Source organism: Anabrus simplex, chromosome 6, assembly GCF_040414725.1.
Source record: "Anabrus simplex isolate iqAnaSimp1 chromosome 6, ASM4041472v1, whole genome shotgun sequence".
In the NCBI taxonomy this organism is placed as follows: domain Eukaryota; kingdom Metazoa; phylum Arthropoda; class Insecta; order Orthoptera; family Tettigoniidae; genus Anabrus; species Anabrus simplex.
In genome coordinates this window covers 244412490-244431606 of record NC_090270.1, presented here as the reverse complement: position 1 = coordinate 244431606, position 19117 = coordinate 244412490, and the positions used below count along the sequence as shown (strand labels likewise).

General features: G+C 39.5%; 2 protein-coding genes across 2 annotated transcripts in view; one reads left to right on the top strand and one right to left on the bottom strand.

Moving 5' to 3' along the window:
- The window catches only part of LOC136876387 (uncharacterized), a 94034-nt gene extending 76764 nt beyond the window's left edge, over positions 1–17270 (bottom strand). The window contains exons 1-3 of the mRNA XM_067150290.2: positions 16593–17270; positions 16212–16404; positions 15769–16088 (exon numbers count right to left, since the gene is read on the bottom strand). Of these exons, the coding sequence (XP_067006391.2) occupies positions 15769–16088; positions 16212–16318 (427 nt within the window). The 5' untranslated portion in view covers positions 16319–16404; positions 16593–17270. The remainder of the gene's footprint in view (positions 1–15768; positions 16089–16211; positions 16405–16592) is intronic.
- A 6-nt stretch (positions 17271–17276) lies between these two features.
- The window catches only part of LOC136876386 (zinc finger protein 32-like), a 43080-nt gene continuing 41239 nt past the window's right edge, over positions 17277–19117 (top strand). Inside the window, exon 1 of the mRNA XM_068228276.1 lies at positions 17277–17333. The gene's annotated coding sequence lies outside the window, so the exon portion shown is untranslated. The remainder of the gene's footprint in view (positions 17334–19117) is intronic.

The following is a 19117-nucleotide window of genomic DNA, read 5'->3' as shown; positions in this document are numbered from 1 at the left end:
GGTCTTTTGATTTAACGCCAGTAGTTGAGCTGCGCGTCGTGATGTGGATGAAATGATGATGAAGACGATACATACGCCCTGCACCCCTCCCCCCCGTATGTGCCAGCGGAATTAACCTATGAAGGTTACAATTCCCAACCCCGCAGGGAATCAAACCCGGGACCCCTGTTAACAAAGGCCAGTACGCTAACCATTTAGCCAAGGAGCCGGACATAGGGTATAGGCTACTCTACGTCAGGACATGACAAATCCAGCATTCTAGTTCACCCCGGCATCTTATGATCATTGCGTTAAAACAAAATTCCCTTAATTGGCATAAGTGAGGCATGTAGAATGTATTTAAAGATTAAATACAGAGTTCAAAAAAATAGGGGAACATGTTTTGTAACGCCCGGTATGTGAAGGTTAATTTGGTAGATGGGGTTCCAATGGTCGTACAGCATGCCTTGAGACCTTAGCTACTCAGGGTATGTGAAATCGAAGTTATACTCCATCTATAGGCGTACTCATGCATTAATATGTCAGGTGACCCCTCAAAACGAAGTGAATAGCGGTGCGTCCGTGTGTCGTGGTGAGGCATACAGACTACTGCGGTCATTTGATCACGTTGTACGGAAATCAGCACATCCCATGAGACATCTTAAGGAGGTTCAAGTCGCAAGAGCCGTCACTTTGATCCAGGAAGGATGGACTTTTCGTAGTGTTGCTGTGGCTCTCAATGTCTCTCAGTCATGTATTCAACGCTTGTGGAATCGCTACACTGAGACAGGCCAGTTCACGACGAGGGTTGGACAAGGTCGTGGACGCATGACAACCCCACAAGATGACCGATATCTGACCATCTGTGAGTTGCGGTGTCGTTCAGCACCTGCCAGAGAACTGCAACAAGACCACAGAAGAGTCACTGGAGTCACCATGTCTGACCAGACAGTAAGAAACAGGTTAAGAGAAATGTCCTTACGACCCAGACGTCCTGTTCCAGTGGCCCGTTTAACGCAGCAACATCGCGTAGCTCGCCGTCTATTTTCCCGTATCCACGTCAACTGGCAACTTCGCCAACGGAGACCTGTTTTGTTCACAGACGAGTCCAGATTATCTTTGACACAGCACGATGGACGTCAACATGAATGGAGACGCCGTGGTGAGCAGTACATGCCAAACAATTTCCAGGAAGGCGACCGATTCGGACAAGTTTCTGTGATGGTATGGTGTGGCATCAGTATTGATGTCCGTACGGATCTTGTCGTCGTCCGTGGTAATCTTGCCGCTGCGGGGTACATCGAGCAGATACTGCTACAGCATGTATTGGTTGCTGCATACGGTGTTGGCCCTGAATTCGTACTCATGCACGACAATGCCAGGGCCCATGTAGCGCGCATCACCAGAGCTGTCTTGCGAGAAATGGACATTCAAGAGATGGAATGGCCAGCAGTGAGTCCCGACCTTAATCCTATCGAGTATGTGTGGGATAAGCTTGAGAGAAGTGTTCGTGGGCGTCCTGTTGCACCACAGACTATCCAAGACGTCCGACGTTCTCTCATTGAAATATGGGACCTGATACCGCAACGTGATCTCCGTCGACTTATACGGAGCATGCCACGTAGGTGTCCAGTTGTGATAAATGTTCGTGAAGAACATACACCATACTGAAGCTCTCCGACTGTGATAAAAATCCAATGGACGTCAATGTGTATGGAGACGCCGTGGTGAGAGGTACATGCCAAATATTGTCCAGGAAGGCGATCGATTCGGACAAGGTTCTGTGATGGTGTGGGGTGGCATCAGTATTAATGGCCGTATGGATCTTGTCGTCGTCCGTGGTACCGTAATCTTATTGCTGCGGGGTACATCGAGCAGATACTGCTACAGCATCACTTTGTTTTCACCCGTATTTGGACATTTCTGTTTGTGTTCTGAAAATGAACGCGAATCCATCTATGTTCTTTTGTATACTTCCACGATAAATAATAAAGGTTTAATTGGTAATATACCTGGATCTGAGATATTGTTTTGTGGAGTATGGCATACGGTCAAAAACATGTTCCCCTATTTTTTTTAACTGTGTATAAGGAATTTAAGTTTCAAACCACACATTTAAACACAAAGGCTAGTGTAAAACACTACATTTGACATCTTTTTCCTTACGCAGTAATACACTCTACAGAACCTGGTTACAGCTTTCAATTAAATGCACTCTTGAGCGCTTCTTTTGATTGTGATCACACTTCTGACTAGACGAAACTGTTGAATTGGTGTCTGTTGCAGGTCAATGGTTTTGCAACCAAGTCTTCATATATTTCTCAGGCTTAAATCGGTCAACTGGTGGGGTATATGAATGGTCATAAAGACTGGAGACATTGGTAACCAACAGTTATGACCGCAAGTCAGTGATTTTATTCGTCAAGTTGAATCTTCGATCATGCTCTGTAGTTGAGTATGACAATGTGAACATTATTCTTAGCACTGGTAACATGTTTTGTGGAATATATTTGACTCCAGGGTTGACTGTCAAGTACCTTCACCCTTGTATTGCAGAGGATTCATTGAACTTAAAACGTCTGCAGATTATTCTTACAGAGGATGATTACATAACTGTACTTCCTCTTAAAACAAAAATCACCATCACCGTTCTCCTTACTTCATTTCAGCGTGATGCATGTCTTCTTTCCTGATCTCAGTAGGATTAATTACTCCAATGTCTCGCAACAGTCGGTCATTTTCGGAGTTTGAATCGGTACGTAACCTGGATCTCATTCCATCTGGATCATTCTAAATTAATTGTTTAATATATATTCAAATTATCTTGGAATTGTGTTCAAGTATGACAGTATGAAACAGACCACAGCGTAGTCGGAGTTTTTAAACAATAACGGAATGACAAAATTAAAAAGGAAAGGAATCAAAGCAGAAGGTATATGGAAAAAAGTCAGAAGGCATACTCTCGACTGCAGCACTGACTAAAAAAACGCTGCTTGACGCCTCTCGCGATACGCCATGCAGTGCCACTGCCTTCGTGATGTCCAGGCCGTATTGTAACTAGCGCGGGAAAGCAATCAGCTGATCGTTAGGCTGAGTTAGTAGAGTTAAACACAGTTTTTCGCAGTTTTATTGAAACTTTTAACGATGGCTGCATGTTCACTCAGATATATGTGAGAATGAGTCGTCATCGACTGCATTATTAAGTGGAAAGTCGTTAATTAGTGAAGAAAACTTAGTGTGAGCGTGTATTTATGTGAAGCTATAGGTTAAGAAGATCGTTCTTCGGTGTTTTAATTTTGTAGTTTATTTGTGTAAAGTTATATTTATAGTGTAAAATTAATTGAGTTTCTGCATTCTGTGTTTTATTATTAACCACGAATTGTATATACTTGAATTAAGATGATCAGTGAGGGAAATCACCATGCCTTAAGAGTTGCTGTGTGCCTGGCTGCAAAGCCAATTATAAACAAGGAGAGTACACTCCGGTATTTGTGTTTCCTTTTGATGAAGAACTAGTTTAGTTATGGAAGAAGGCTATTCCCAGGGAGAATTTAATAGTTAATCAAAACACAGTTGTGTGTATCAAGCACTTTCCTGAAAATCACATCCTGAGAGAAATAAGAGTGTCACGTCCAGATGGCGAGGTAAATTTTTTATTATGTCATAAACATGGGTCCCATTAGGTAGGTCCTGTATTTTTATGTAATCAGACCTATGGCTTATCTGAATTCGGTGTATTTGAAAATGCAAGTCTTATTTATGAGTATCACCGAGCTCGATAGCTGCAGTCGCTAAGTGCGGCCAGTATCCAGTATTCGGGAGACAGTGGGTTCGAACCCCACTGTCGGCAGCCCTGAAGATGGTTTTCCGTGGTTCCCCATTTTCACGCCAGGCGAATGCTGGGGCTGTACCTTAATTAAGGCCACGGCCACTTCCTTCCCATTCCTAGACCTTTCCTTTCCTATCGTCGCCGTAAGACCTATCTGTGTCGGCGCGACGAGAAGCAAATAGCAAAAAAAAAAAAAAAAGAGTATCAAACAGCAGTGTGATTTATGTAAATGTTATTTTCTGACAGATTCAGATCTTATATATGAATTATCTCCAGAAGTAAGATATCTGAATTTCCTAAATCGAGGGGGCTTAAAGTATCCATCAGACATGTCAATAGAACTTAGAATTGAGGTGTACAAAGTATTTTGTGTGTTAGTGTCAGATACATATAAGATGGTATTTCTAAATTCAGACAATCCTAAGTGTGTCACAATATCCTTGGCTTTGGAGTCAATGCAGTTGGCAGATTCCCTAGTCATTTGTGACTGCGGGAAGAAATTGGAAGACCTGGCCGGACAGTGTATATATATTTGGGTGAATATGTTTTTAAATATTTTTTCCAAAATTCACACCGACTTGTGTATTCAACAAAGTGCTTCAAAGAGAGCAGACCTACTCCTTACTGGTGTAACTTCCTGTAAGAGGTCCAGGAAAGCTGCAGTGTTCATGAAGTGGAAACAGTGAGGTACAGAAATAATTTATATTTGTAATAAATAGTAATGGTAATTGGCTGCATGTTTTCTGTCAGTGTGTATGATGTGAATGTTCCAGTTGACCAGAAAATGGATAAAATCGCAAGAATATGTCTCAAAATGTTAGGCTGTACTCACGCAAACGAACGTATATACGCGAGGAATAGAACGTTACGGAGAAGAATATGCATTGTATGTCAGAATTAACAAATATTTGACGATAGGATTTGGTTTTATAAGGTGTTAACAGTTCTTTAAGTAATTTAAACGAGTGTGTTATTCAAGCGGAGCGTATGCGTATCGCCTTCAAGTTCCCCCCAAAGCGTGACGTCATCAGAGGTACAGTACGGCCTGGGACATTACGAAGGCAGTGGCAGTGCACAATACTCTCCATTGTCGTTCATCATTTCACAGGCAATGACGGCAATTTAATGCATGTGTATTTTCTTTGTATGAATATTGATGACATTAAACTGTACTGTGAATAGAGCAGCAATTGAGTTACAGGATTCTGAGGGACTACAACAAGACCTTGACAATGTTGGAACATGGACAGCAGTTAGTAAACGGGATGAAAAGTCGGGCTGTAAATTTCACGTATGAAATGAAATGGCGTACGGCTTTTTAGTGCCGGGAGTGTCCGAGGACATGTTCGGCTCGCCACGCACAGGTCTTTTTATTTGACTCCCGTAGGCGACCTGCGCGTCGTGATGAGGATGAAATGATTATGAAGACAACACATACACCCAGCCCCCGTGCCAGCGAAATACGCTAACCATTTAGTCATGGAGCCGAACGTTTTACAAATAGGAAATGTCCTTTCAGATTTAATGACTGTGCTAATGGGGTAATATACCTCGTATTATACATTTTCGCTTGTGGTTAAATGTCGCACTAACACATTGATGGTTTTCGGTGACGCAAGGATCGTAAAAGGCTAGGATTGGAAAGGTAGCGGCCGTAGTTTTTAAGGTACAGCCCCAGGATTTTTGACTACTGTAAAAATGGGAAACCACAGGAAAACATCTTCAGGGCGACCAACGGTGGGATTCGAACCCGCAATCTTCCGAATACAGGTTTACACCTACGTGACCCTAACTGCACAGCCAAATCTCTCGGGAAGTAGCACTTTACGGGGATCAGTGTAGGTACCTAGGTATTAATATAACAACAGATCTTCATTGGCGTAATCACATTAACGAGGCTGTAAACAAAGGTTACAGATATCTTCATATGGCCATGTGGGTATTTATGTGTTGTAGAAAGGATGTAAATGAGAGGGCATATAAGTCTCTGGTAAGACCTCAATTAGCATAAGGGTCCAGTGTATGGGACCCACACCAAGATTACTTGATACAGGAAATGAAAAAGATCCAAAGGGAAGCCCAATGATTCGTTCCGGGTGATTTCCAACAAAAGAATAGTGTTATGAAAATGTTCCAAATTTTCGGCTGAAACATACCACTTAGTCGAGCAGCTTGTGTCCTCACTCCCAAGTGTTCCCAGCACAATGTTTGCAATATTTTCATAACATTACATTTTTTGTTGGAAATCACCCAGAACAAATGTGCTGCTTTCCTTCAGATCTTCTCCAGTTCTCATTTCAAGTAATCCTGTTGTGGGTCCCGTAGGTCTACACTGGAACCTCACTCTAACTGAGCTCTTACCAGAAACTTATACAACCCCTAAATACCATATGAAGATATCTATAACATTCATTTACAACCTCCTTAATGTGATTAACATCATGAACATTTTTCTTATATTAAAACCTGAGTAGGCCTACTTACAGTGATCCGTCTGCAAAGAGCAGTAAAATAAAGCCATAGGTCTTTTTCCATCACTACTGAACACCAAATCAATGGAAAAATAATTTGATAACAGTCTGGCTCTTACACCTACTGGGAGAGGTTGTTTCGTGGCAGTGTGCAGTAAAAAAAATAGGAGAAGTTGGCCGAAAAGTGTTCCTTTCTTATGCCAGGTTCTTCATGTAGTTATGTTAAATACAGGATAAGAACGGCCAACCGATAAATCGTTGGATGATCTACTGATAGTTAGGGTTGCCTCGGACATTTATATTCTGTTGGCAGGTATCTGAGCTAAGGGATAATATTAAGATTCCCATTTGTGTCTGGCTGACAATTTTTGTTCTGTATTTACCATCTCTTCAGCGCATACTAGTTAACCTTTACCAGCACGTACTCGCTTAACACGAATGGCGGCTGCCCATAAGGTCACTCTTTCAATAAACATTAACATTTTAATTTTTACCTCTCAATACATTATACACAGGACACGTGTTAAGCTCATAAGGAAGGTGATGAGTATTCCTAAACTGTGATAGCTGTCTTCAGGATAAAATGTAAAATCATATACGTTATATCGTATACCGTACATCAGCTCATGTTCACTGCCCCAATGTGACCGTAGAGTAGATGATTAAAGTACATGGTTCCCAAACGTTACCGTTGGGTATGCTTTTTGGAGAAGAGGTCTGCAGTAATGAGAGATCCCTGGTCACAAGAAAACTGTGACTAACAAGAGTAGCAGGTAGTTCCCAGGAAAAATGAAAGCTACACGATTCACTGACTTGTATTTCCGAATGTGCTGTTGAAAATAATACTATAACCGTACCAATCACTAAAGACAGGTGTTTCTCTTCATCAAATTGAATAAAGACTTAAGAACGAAAATAAATCATACATGTAGGCCTACTCCTGAACATTTTTGGGGAATGGGTTTAGAAGCTAGCTATCTATGTTTATGTGAAACAGAAGTGGCGATCTACTCTTTTAATGCGCCGAATTATAAAACCCAGACAGAGATAACTTAAAAAAAAAAAAAACATTGAGTTATGCATACCCGTTACCACTACAGCTTACTGTTCAGTAAATAATCCTACAATTCTTGCTGCTAAAGGTATTTTGAAGTATTTAGATGAATGTAAACAAGTTATATAAATTATATTTCCCTTGTGTGTAACTGGTTATTGTATCCCTGTCTTTTAGAAAAGTTTTTAAAAATAGTTTACTTTAGAAAATAATATATGTGCTGTGTATAAGTATTGGGACAAATAATATATATATCAGACACAAGAAATTGTGTACATGTGTGTTCATGGAAGAAGTACGTATATACAGATTTATTATTAAAGAAAAAAACTTCCTGTATTAACAGGCTGCCAGGAATGAAAAGGTAATACCGATCACATATGATAAGTGGAGGCATTACAAAGGAATAAATACAGAAACTACGTAATTTCTAAAGTACCTATAACATAAAAATAAATAAGGTAATGTTTTGTCAGTATCGACATTATGAACTGAATATGTGGTGCCTCAAGAGCCTAATTGAATCTTGGAGAGTTATCATAACTATTTTGTGAATATCCTCCATGAATAGCTGGCAACGCTTCCATGTGTTGGAAGTGTCGAGGTATGCTGCCGCGTGCTCCGATCATTAGTCCCATTATTTCTTGAAGATGGTATTTGGATTTATAACAGGGGATTGTGGGTACGTAAATCTCTTTCATGTGTACGTTCCCCCTTAAGGTAGGCCTGAGAGGTGTTCGAAACGCACAATTGGGTCTACGATGAAGCCTCTAGGGCCGATTTCTCCGTCGTCATGTCAATATGATGAGAACTGCCGTTCATAACCAATCCATAAACTTCCTTTGCGGATGTTAAAGGCCTTGTTCGTCAGTTCTTTGACTAATTTCATGGTGTCGAGTGTTTCGCAAAAGCTCTCGATGTTCGCAAGTTTTTGATACAAATTCTTATAATTTTGTTAATTACCACCTATTCAATACAAAAACGTAGTAGAAACTTACACATTTGTTAAGATGTTGATATGGTACATGTTTCGCTCCTTTTTCATGACCATCATCAGCCAATTATTATTTACTTAAGGTTATATAAGATCATGAAACAATTCTTTTGGATTAAGATTATGCCTATAAACCTGATTGACAAATCTTATAATATTTTACAAGTCATATAACAATCAAATTATGTCTTTAAGTTAAAACATATTTGTCTAAAATCTATCTAACATTTTATTGACAAAACGCATCTGGTGAACATCCTTTAAAATTATTTAAAAAATAAAAACTTTTGAGATCTGGCTAATTGTATTGATTCAATGTTGCTTAACTTGTATGATTGTCATTAAAACTTCATTAACTATATTGACAATATTCTGAAGTTGATAATTGTCTATGTTATGGACATTTGACTTGTTCTCGTTGTTGCTGGAGTAACATTTATACAAATGCATTGGCATTAATTTTTTATTGTCAATAGGAGAATATTGTTCGTGAACAAACTTGTTGATGAAACACTTTCTAATGTGATATAGAATTTAAAATGTTCTGGTATGTTCCAAAATGGCTTGTTGGTATATTTTTCTTTCTGCTGCGTAATTGTTTAGTGTTACTCCTAGCCTCTTGAGAACTACTTGCAATGTTTGCAAGTTTCTCGGGCATGAACAAGAGTTTCTTTTTCTCCACGGTAGTACCGACAGAGGTTGTTATCCTGGGATCTGCTGGGCACAGAGCACACTGCAGAAAAGTCCGTCGTCATCACCTCCCATTATTCAACAGGCCGATGTGATTTGACCCAAGAATATGCTGGTGTGTATTCTTTGTACAGGTGTAGGTTACTGCAAGTCCTCTTTGAGTTAATGAACACCAGGAGAAGAATTCATGATTTCTTCATTCTTCCGTTTTTCTTAGTTTCGTACAAACGATTCTAATAATTTACGTTTTTTTGGGAATCTATTTTGGAAATATTCAGAAGTTCCATTCACTGGCCAATACTAATCTGGTGACTGGGTGAAGTACAGAAATAGATCCCAAAAATGAACAAGGGGTTTCTGCGTTTGGAGGGCTTCGGCTATGCTCTGTTATGATGTCAGCCAGTTACCCACCGCCAAGGCCTTGTTCGTCAGTTCTTTGACTAATTTCATGGTGTCGTGTGTTTCGCAAAAATTCTCGATGTTTGCAAGTTTCTCGGGCATGAACAAGAGACCGCCAGTCTTGCTAAAAGTCTGTGCAGTTATACTGCATGAGAGTAGTGTGAGAGTTTCTTTAATATGTTCAAGTGAGTTGCAGTTTTGATTTTATAGTTTCATGGTGCTTTCTATGAGTAGTTCCTGTGGTGAATAGCTGCTTTCTTGTGCCAGTGTTATTTCGTGTTTCACTTGAATTGATTTGTCTCGGGTTGCATATAAACATGCCTGGTACGAGGTGTACGGTTGCTTTGTGCAATAACAGCTGGGTGAAAACCAGGAAAGATCCCTCCAAAAGACATATCACATACTTCAGTTTCCAAAAAATGAGGAACTAAGGAAGAAGTAGATCCAAAGATGTCAGAGTGATGGAATGTGGAACGCAGATCCATGCCGGGTGCGTTCCGAACATTTTTCTGATAGCGATTTTGAAAGGGATCTAAAGGGCGGGTTGTTAGGGCTTCCTCCCAAACGAGTGCTTAACAAAGACACTGTTCCCTCTAGAAGTTTGGATGTTTTGCGTAGCATAGAACAAGACAGTGTCACATAATAGATTAAGAGTCTGTTTTCTAGAAATGTAGCCACCCATTCAACCACTCTTTTGTCTAGTCCAGTTGCCCTCATTTTTGTCAGTTATCTCCCACAATCTACCTTCTAAAAAGGCTTGGACAGGTCAATAGCAATACAGTCCATTTGGCCTTCTGAAGCTAAAATATCTGCTATATTTTGCTGGAATCCTACAAGTTGAGCTTTACTGGAATAGCCTTTCCTACCCTGAACTGCCTTCTATCAAACCAGTTAGTAATTAAGCAAACGTGTCTAATATAATGAGAAAGCATGCTTTCCCAGATCATACAAACTACACATGTCAAGCTGACTGGTCTGAAATTTTCCACTTCACGTTTGTCATCCTTTCCCTTGTACACTGCGGTTACTATTTGTAACTCTCCATTCATTTGGTATAGCTACTTCATGCAAACAGTAATCAAATAAGTATTTCGGATATGGCACTATATCCCAACTCATAACCTTTAATATATCCCCAGAAATCTTATCAGCCCCAGCTGCTAGCTTTCAACATTTGTATCTATTTATAAATGTCTTTAATATCATAGATAATATTCAGTATTTAGACATTATTAGTCGCCTCCTCTATCAGGACATTATCTTTATATCCAACTACTTTTACATATTGCTGACTGAATACTTCTGCTTTCTGTAAGTCCTCACATATACACACTTCTTGTTCATTAATGATCCCAGGAATATCCTTCCTGGAAACATGTTTCTGCCTTAAAGTATCTATACATGTCCTTCCATTGCTCCCTAAAATTCATATGGCTCCCAATTATTACTGCCATCATTTTATCCTTAGCTGACTTTTTACTGAATTCAATTTCCTAGTGTGCTCCTTTAACCTCTCCTTACTCCTGCAACCATTCCTAACTCTATTTCTTTCTAATATGCACTATCTTTTTAATCTCTTTATTTCCCTATTATAAAATAATGGGTCTTTACTATTCCTTACCACTTTCAAAAGTACATATATATGCTTTTAGATTCCTCAACAATTGCTTTAAGGCATCCCATAGACTGTTTACATTTTTATTTACCATTTTCCATTGATCATAATTGCTTTCAAAAAGATGTCCCCATTCCTGTCTTATCAGCCATATGGTATTGCCTAACAGTCCTACTTTTACAACATCCCTTTCTTTCTAACACATTTATTTTTTAATCTGACAAAGAGAGCTTCACGATCACTTACACCATCTATCACAATCAATTTCGCTATAGAGCTCATCTGGTTTCATCACCACCATGTCTAGAATATTTTCCCCTCTAGTTGGTTCCATCACTTTCTGATTCAGCTGTCCTTCCCATAATAACTTATATACCATTTGTTAGTCATGCTTTCTGTCAATCGTATCCCCTTCCGAGTTAACATTTGGCAAGTTCAGATCACCTGCTACAATAACATTCTTTTCTGTATCGTTCCCCACACAGCTGATTACCTTATCAAATAATTTTGCATCAGCGTCAGTGCCAGCCTTGCCAGGTCTGTACACCCCAAAAACATCAAGCTGCCTATCGTCTTTAGATATGAGTCTTACACCTACAATTTCATGTTCATCATCATTAACTTTTTTCATAGCTTATGAATTCTTCTTTCACCAGTATAAATACTCCTCCTTATACTGTTCCTAACCTGTCTGTACGATAAACACTCCAGTTCTGGGAGAAAATTTCCGCATCCATAATATCACTGCTCAGCCATGATTCAATTCCAATTACAATATCTGGTAAATATATATCTATCAAATTACTTAATTCTACAGTTTAACACTTACTCAAAACAAACCTCCTAACTTACATGTAACATTGCGGTTCAAGTGAAGGCTATCTGAGCGTAGATCCCTATCTCCTATCCACCCATTAGGATCTACAAATCTCACTCCCAATTTCCCACATACCCATTCCATAGTCTAATTTAAATCCCCAATTACTTTTCGTTCAGTATCCCTCCTACACAGTATCTCACTGATAACAATCTCTGCTTCTTAAAACTTCTTCCGTGCTGCCGCAACCAGATCCCAAACATCTCCAACTATGTTGGTACTAATTCCTGCTTGCCTAACGTTGTTGGTACCAACATGGAAAATTACCACCTTCTCCTTACCTTCCTTCTTCCCTTCTATTTTTCTCAACATCTTCCTTAACCTGATTCCTAGATAACACTTTACCCTGGTTCTCTTTTCTCCACATATAATCCCCACATGCCTGACAACTGAGTCACCCATGACAAGAGCCTCAACCTCATCCTCATTAGATCCCCTCCATCTCACTCCTGGTCTCCCTGACACCTGTATAACTCACTTCCTCCTCCCTATTCTCCCTCTCACTACCCTGTTCCACCTCCTCCTATCCTGTGCTCTATGCTTTCATTTCCTATTGGTTCCTTTCCTCTTGCCCTGCTCCACCTCTAACACTTCCCTGATCTCCATCTTCCCTCTGCTGATCTACCTACAGTGACTCATACCGATTTCTCACCGATACCTCTCCTGGGCCTACTTCCTGAGGAAAAACTTTACCCTTGTTGTCCTTGACCTTAAGACATTAGTTCACCTGTCTTCCCCAGCATCTCCCCTTCCATCCCTTCACCCTCCCCTACCTACCCTCTCCTGTACATTGATAGAGACTTATCTTCATTCCTGTCCTCCATTACAAGTCTTCTTACCATTCTTTCGCTGATGTTCGTGCCTTGTACTTGCTGCAAATGATTTCTGGCCTTCACGGTTGCTGTGTTTCTATCACAAAGAACTTTCAATACGAGAGAAAGTGATCGTCGTGCTCAGTAGTGCTTCTCCTATGACCACAACCAGGCCTCCTGGTATAGATATTGTCCTCTCTATACCTTAGAACAGCTCTGTAGACGTTAGAACAAGATGTGCCTATAACATCTGCTACACAGTGCACCCATCCTCCACTAATGCCATGGCTCTTGATGCGTCTTCAGGTGAAAGAGCTATTATGACCTGACTTAGAAGGGAGACTAATTGTCGAAGACAAGCTGTAATATCCATAAAAACACACAGCATGAGAATTCACAGCAATAAACCGTAAGACAGTTGTTTGTGGTTATTCTTGTCCAAAGGTGGGAAACAGCAATATTGGTGTTGTGATTGTCTATCAATTATTGCGCTGAAACTTCTCAAGTACGCTAATTAACTTATGATACAATGCCATATTGCTATAATGTCATAACATTTAATTTATACAAGGTTTCAAAAGGACTAACATTAAATTTTGTCTGAAATACATAATGTTTCGCATTTCTTGCTGGTGGGTGTACATCTACTACAGTATTTGGAAATTCTCTGTTTGAAACTTGACATAGATAATGAGTACCTTGCTAAAAAGACATCTCAATTTAAACAAGAATGCTGAAAATATAATCAAAAGTGACTTATATCATCAAAATTAGCAAAATATGACCTAAACAATAAAAAATGATCAAAATATGCATTTATATTGAACATAAAATTGTTTTAAACAGGGTCAGAGTCCCTTCGTTCACATTTATTTTTCATATTTCATGTAAAATAGGCCCAGAAAAGAAATATGAATTTTCCTTAACATCTGAACCTTACTTATAACCCTGAGGACTGTAATACATATTTCTTAGAACAAACAATTTCATGTCATGACATGAGCTTTTGGGCTTAAGCCATGTCAAGAAAACACAGTGAAACTCTTCACGTTTCACAGAGATCTTCGCTCTACGCCTTCAGAAGAAAATCTCAACTATTCATGAGGAAGTCTTCTACAATAATGAGGGTTTGAATTTAAGAATAACAATGCTTTACCGTTGGAGAACTATAGTGGTACGCTCGTTCATCACCGGGTGGCTCACTGTATGCTGGCACAACACTCCAAGTGGGAGCTGATGACATTAAGCTCCAATTAAGATTTTCTGTCACACCGTATGTGCTTGAGAAATAGCAGGGAGGACATCAGACAAAACAGAGACGAATGTGGTAGAAGAAAAAAGAAACTAACAAAATGAATGCAATGAAAGACACCAGGATAGAATAGAACAGAGCTGAAGAATGGGAAGAAAGTATGTGGAGGAAACCAGATGATGATGATGATGATGTGAAACAGTGTGAGAGAGAGGAGGGGGGGGGGTGTACACACGTTACGAAAGTATGACATTAACAAATAACACATAGCTTGGAATGAACCAACTAATGAAAACGAACGTACAAATTTGGAAAATACTGAAACAAAATAACAATAGAGAAAGGATAGGGAAGAGAGCCAACTATGTAAATCCTTAATGGCTGGCAACCACGTATTACTTAATTGATAGCCAGTGTGTCTGTTGAAATTGTTAGGAGTGTTTGGTATATCCACAGTTTCCTGTATAATCCTAGACCTGTAGTGCTTAGTGTGAGTAAGTGCTCCAACATCTTCGAACACTACATCATGACCTGATGATGGCACGTGTTCAATTACTGCTGACTTGTCTGGCTGGTTGAGATGGATATTTCTTTGGTGTTCTTTGATGCGAGTCCCAATGGACCATCATATTTGGCCAATGTATACCTCACTGCAAGTACAGGGAATTTTGTACACCCCAGGGTGTAATAGTGGGGACAATTTGTCCTTGCTTTTCCCTAAGCTGGAGCAATTTTAGTTACGGTGCCAAACACAGGTTTTTGTATTATGCTTGAGGAGGACCTTGGCAATTCTGTCTCTGGGGCTGTGAATGTAAGGCAGGCAGGCAGTTCCTTCACTTCTTTCTGTGAGCTTTGCTTAGTTGTCCCTCTTGGATGCAGGGCTCTATGAATCTGTACATCGTTATAACCATTACCTGTGAATGTGACTTTGAGTGTGTCCATCTCCTCCTGGATATTTGAAGGCTCACAAATTCATGTTGCTCTCGTGCTGACTGTCGTGAGAATGCCCTGTTTTTGTGCTATATGGTGGTGAGAATCTGCATGGAGGCAGCAATATGTGCGAGTATGCTTACAATATGTATATCCTAAGGCGCCGTCCGGTTTCTTTCTTACTAGAACATCCACAAAAGGAAGGCATCTGACCTACTCCATCTTCATACTGAATTTAATTGAAGGATGTTGCTGATTTAAGTGGTTTACCACAAATGTGTCATCCACATACCTCCACCACATCATAGGTTTGACGGGTGATGAAGCAACAGCCTCCTTCTCAAAATGCTCCATAAAGAAAGTAGCCACTACCAGCGAGAGTGGACTTCCCATAGCTACCCGATCCGCTAGTTCATAAAATTGACCATCCCACAACAAGAGATTTTCTGCTGAAAATGTGGAGCAAAGTTCTCTGCTGAATGCAAAGAGTTTCACGTTGTTTTCTTGACATGGCATATGCTCATATCATGTCTACAAGTATGGGCCGTGAAAGCACCAATGTTTACAATTTCATGTCATAATTATGTCCGATATGCAATTTACTTCTGTTACTGAAAACTTCTTTAATTTGACTCTCAAGTATTCTTTGTCATGTATTTAGAAGCTATAGGCTTAGGCCAAAGTTTTTTTTTTTACCTGTCTCCTTCTGTTTGCAATTACAAACACATACTTTTTAAGCTCTCCACACTTTATTTGTAAACACACAATTTCTGCTGACTTATATTTACACTGCTGATTTAGATAATAAACTATTTTACTCAATTTATTTATTCCTTCTTCTAAACTTTCTGTTGGGTTAGGCCTACCTTTTGGGTGTGTACATGGATCTTCTGTCCTGCATGTAGGAACAGGATCAACACCATCCATACCCTCTGGTAATTTATGTTTTTTGCGAATAGGCACATCAATTCTTGTTGGAAGTTTCCTCTTCATTGTTGCCCGAGGAGGTTTAATGGGCACATAAAATATAGTAGGAACTGCATTCCACACCAGTTTCTTCTTCTGAGAGTTCATAAACTGGTTATCTTCAAAGTGATCGGAACACAGTTTTATATTATGGTATAAATAGCTTGCATCTTTATTAGAAAGATCGTTTCTTCTGCAATTTATTAGCCATTTCCTGCTTCTGAAAGTAAAAATATACTGCTTAAGTATTGGTGTACTGTAGGTTACCTACAGTTATTAAAGATCACTTATCTTCACAATAATTAAATTCTTCCCATACCGGTATATATTTTCTTAGACTTACCTCTCTGGATTTTTAGGAAATCTAAAGAACGACAAAGCCGGTGAATTTTTCTGATTATTGTAGCAATTTATAGCACTGCATATGTTTCCGTTATAATATGGTGACATTTCAATCAGTACCTACAGACTCAGACATAACATGTGCGTGTAGTGTCCCCTCTTGCTGGCCACTGGGAGCGCTATAGTCGCCTGTGCTGAAAAATATCATACAGTGTGGTCTTATGTTCGTTGATTAGGCGTACTACTTACTATGGTAGTCCATAATCATTGCATTGATGATGTTTGGAAACTCTCTATAGCTAGATGCTAAATAAGTGTATCAGCATACCAGAACGGTAGGCCTATCCCATACTGTTCAGTTTGTGAACGCCTATGGAATTACCTCTATCCCACTCATCCAGTACTGTGCTGTCTCGTGACAAATTGAGTAGGTAGGCCTACGTTGGGGCTATGCATAAAAAGCCGGCGGAGAATAAATGTACACTTGCCTTCCACCTGCTTCTACTCTAAACGAACCCGTACGGTTTCGACAACAGTCACGTTTGCATGGCAGTTCTCATATAAGCTAAGCCTATAGGCCTATCAGCCAAATTACAAGTAATTCATACCATTCATGTGACAATCTTCCGGATTCATTCTAAGAATACCTACCGTACCCGTTTTATACGGTACCACGGTACCAGTACTGAACTAGTCTACAATTGATGGAAGGAGAAAACTGAATAATTCTTAGGTTTAATTGGCACCTACTTAAAATTGAAAAATGGTAGCAAGGTTTTACAGTAGGCTACCGTATTTTTCTCATCAGAGAAATAGCATGAAGACACGACTCTTGACTATAGTAAAAAAGTCTCTTACTATAATGATAAACATGCAGTCACAATCACATTACATTCAGTGAATTGAACTTAAAAACAAGGAATATCGTACCGCACGTAATTTAATATTAACGAAAAAAGACAGAAATGATCAATTTACTGAGATTCATCCTTCATTGACACCCGAAAGGCAATAAAAATATACATAGATCAACGAATGTGTTCAAAGCGAGATGGCACAATGAAAGTGTGTAATGCGTTGCTGGCTGGTCTAGGGCCTATACAACTACTTTCAGAATTACTAAGTAAGTAGAGATAATTATAGCCAAAAACTGTATCTGTTAACTTACCGCTGATCGTGTAACGTTCTGGGGAAAGGAAAGTTCACATTTGTGGGAGAATTATGTTAGTTGGGTGCTAGATTTGGCGAATTCTAGCGTTGGATAACAGTCGATCAACCTGTTCGAAAGCAAACCCAATGTCATAGAAAGGCAATAATGTACGTATCATTTGTTAAAATTCAATTTTTTTTTTCCTCAGTAAAATATGAGCATGTGCAAATGCCTGGATCTCCAATAGAGATAGTTTGGCTTCTATTATCTTCCCCTTGCAAGACATAGGCCAACTCGTAATCTGTCTCGGGCGAATTCATTGCTCACACTCAAAATACAATGAAATGCAAGAGAAAGTTACTAATAACTGTTTCTCCATTTCATGGATTAGGTGATGTGTATGTTACCGTACGGTGTTTAACTCAGTTGTGCTCGCACTGAAAACAATGATCATCACTACTACCATTGTTTTCACTAGCTAGGAACAGACTTTGTCATCGGCCCAGAATCGGATTCTCAGACCGTCGAGGGATTTTTCACTGTTGGGAATATGAGCTGAGTTAATAATAATAATAATAATAATAATAATAATAATAATAATAATAATAATAATAATAATAATAACAAAACGAAATGCCTTAAACAAAATTCACTTTGCCGCTGGCTTCTCAGCAAGGTGGCCACTGTCGAATCCAATCCGAAGTACCGGTAGGCCTATGTGGAATTATTGAAATTCATGTCCATGCAGTTCATATTCCATGTAAAACTGCATGGGTGTGATCATATCAACAGTCACGTAAAACTACAAGCTTGGTTTTTAACAAAATGTGGATATCAGTGACCCATACTTGAGCCAGGAGATACTGATTAGGGCTACTCGAGCATTGCCCAGGTACTTGTGAGCACCCGTATTCCCTGGATGAAGTGGTGGCAAACTACTGGTGTTCTCTGCCATGGTCGGATACCAATCCATCTGAAGTCCAAGGTTTACAGAACTGTTGTTCGCCCAGTCGCTCTGAATGCTGGCCAGCAATAGTCAAGCACAAGCAAGCTCTTCATGTCATGGAGATGCACATGCTTCGCTGATCTCTTGAACTGACCTGGCTAGACGATGTTACCAACCTAGGAATACGGGAAATCATGGGAGTTGCCCCGATCGTTGACAAGATGTGTGTGACCCGACTTCAGTGGTATGACCACGTAATGTATGGAGAAGGTTCATCTACTGTACAGACGGCACTTTGTATCACACCATCTGGTGCATGGGTGTCTGAAATAGTGCCACACTCAGCGTTGATCAAAATAAATGAATATTTGCTCCAATATGTCCCCTTGAATTCAAGTTTTATCTTCATACTAGCATGTACCCATAGCTTCACCTGCATTTACTAATTCAACAGCCAGATGTTTTTAAAACCATTTATTTAAAAAGCAGATTTAAAATATTTATTAACAGATATCATTTTTACATAAAATGCATTAATTACATTATTTTATTTTTTAAAATACTGTAAATCCAATTCTTAAGATGTACTAGGTTGGTAGATGCTACAAATAATATTAAAACAATGTAATAGAGCTTCCGAATAAACTGTATTAATTTTCCTTCCATTTGGAGCTAAGATGTATAGTATGCTTGCCTTTCCAGCTCTTGAATAACCCACCTACGATTGACCTTAATGGCAACACCGTTTTTGATGATCGAGTCCTACAACTTTAAGCAATTGCCCTTGTGCCGTGTCGATGTACATATTGAA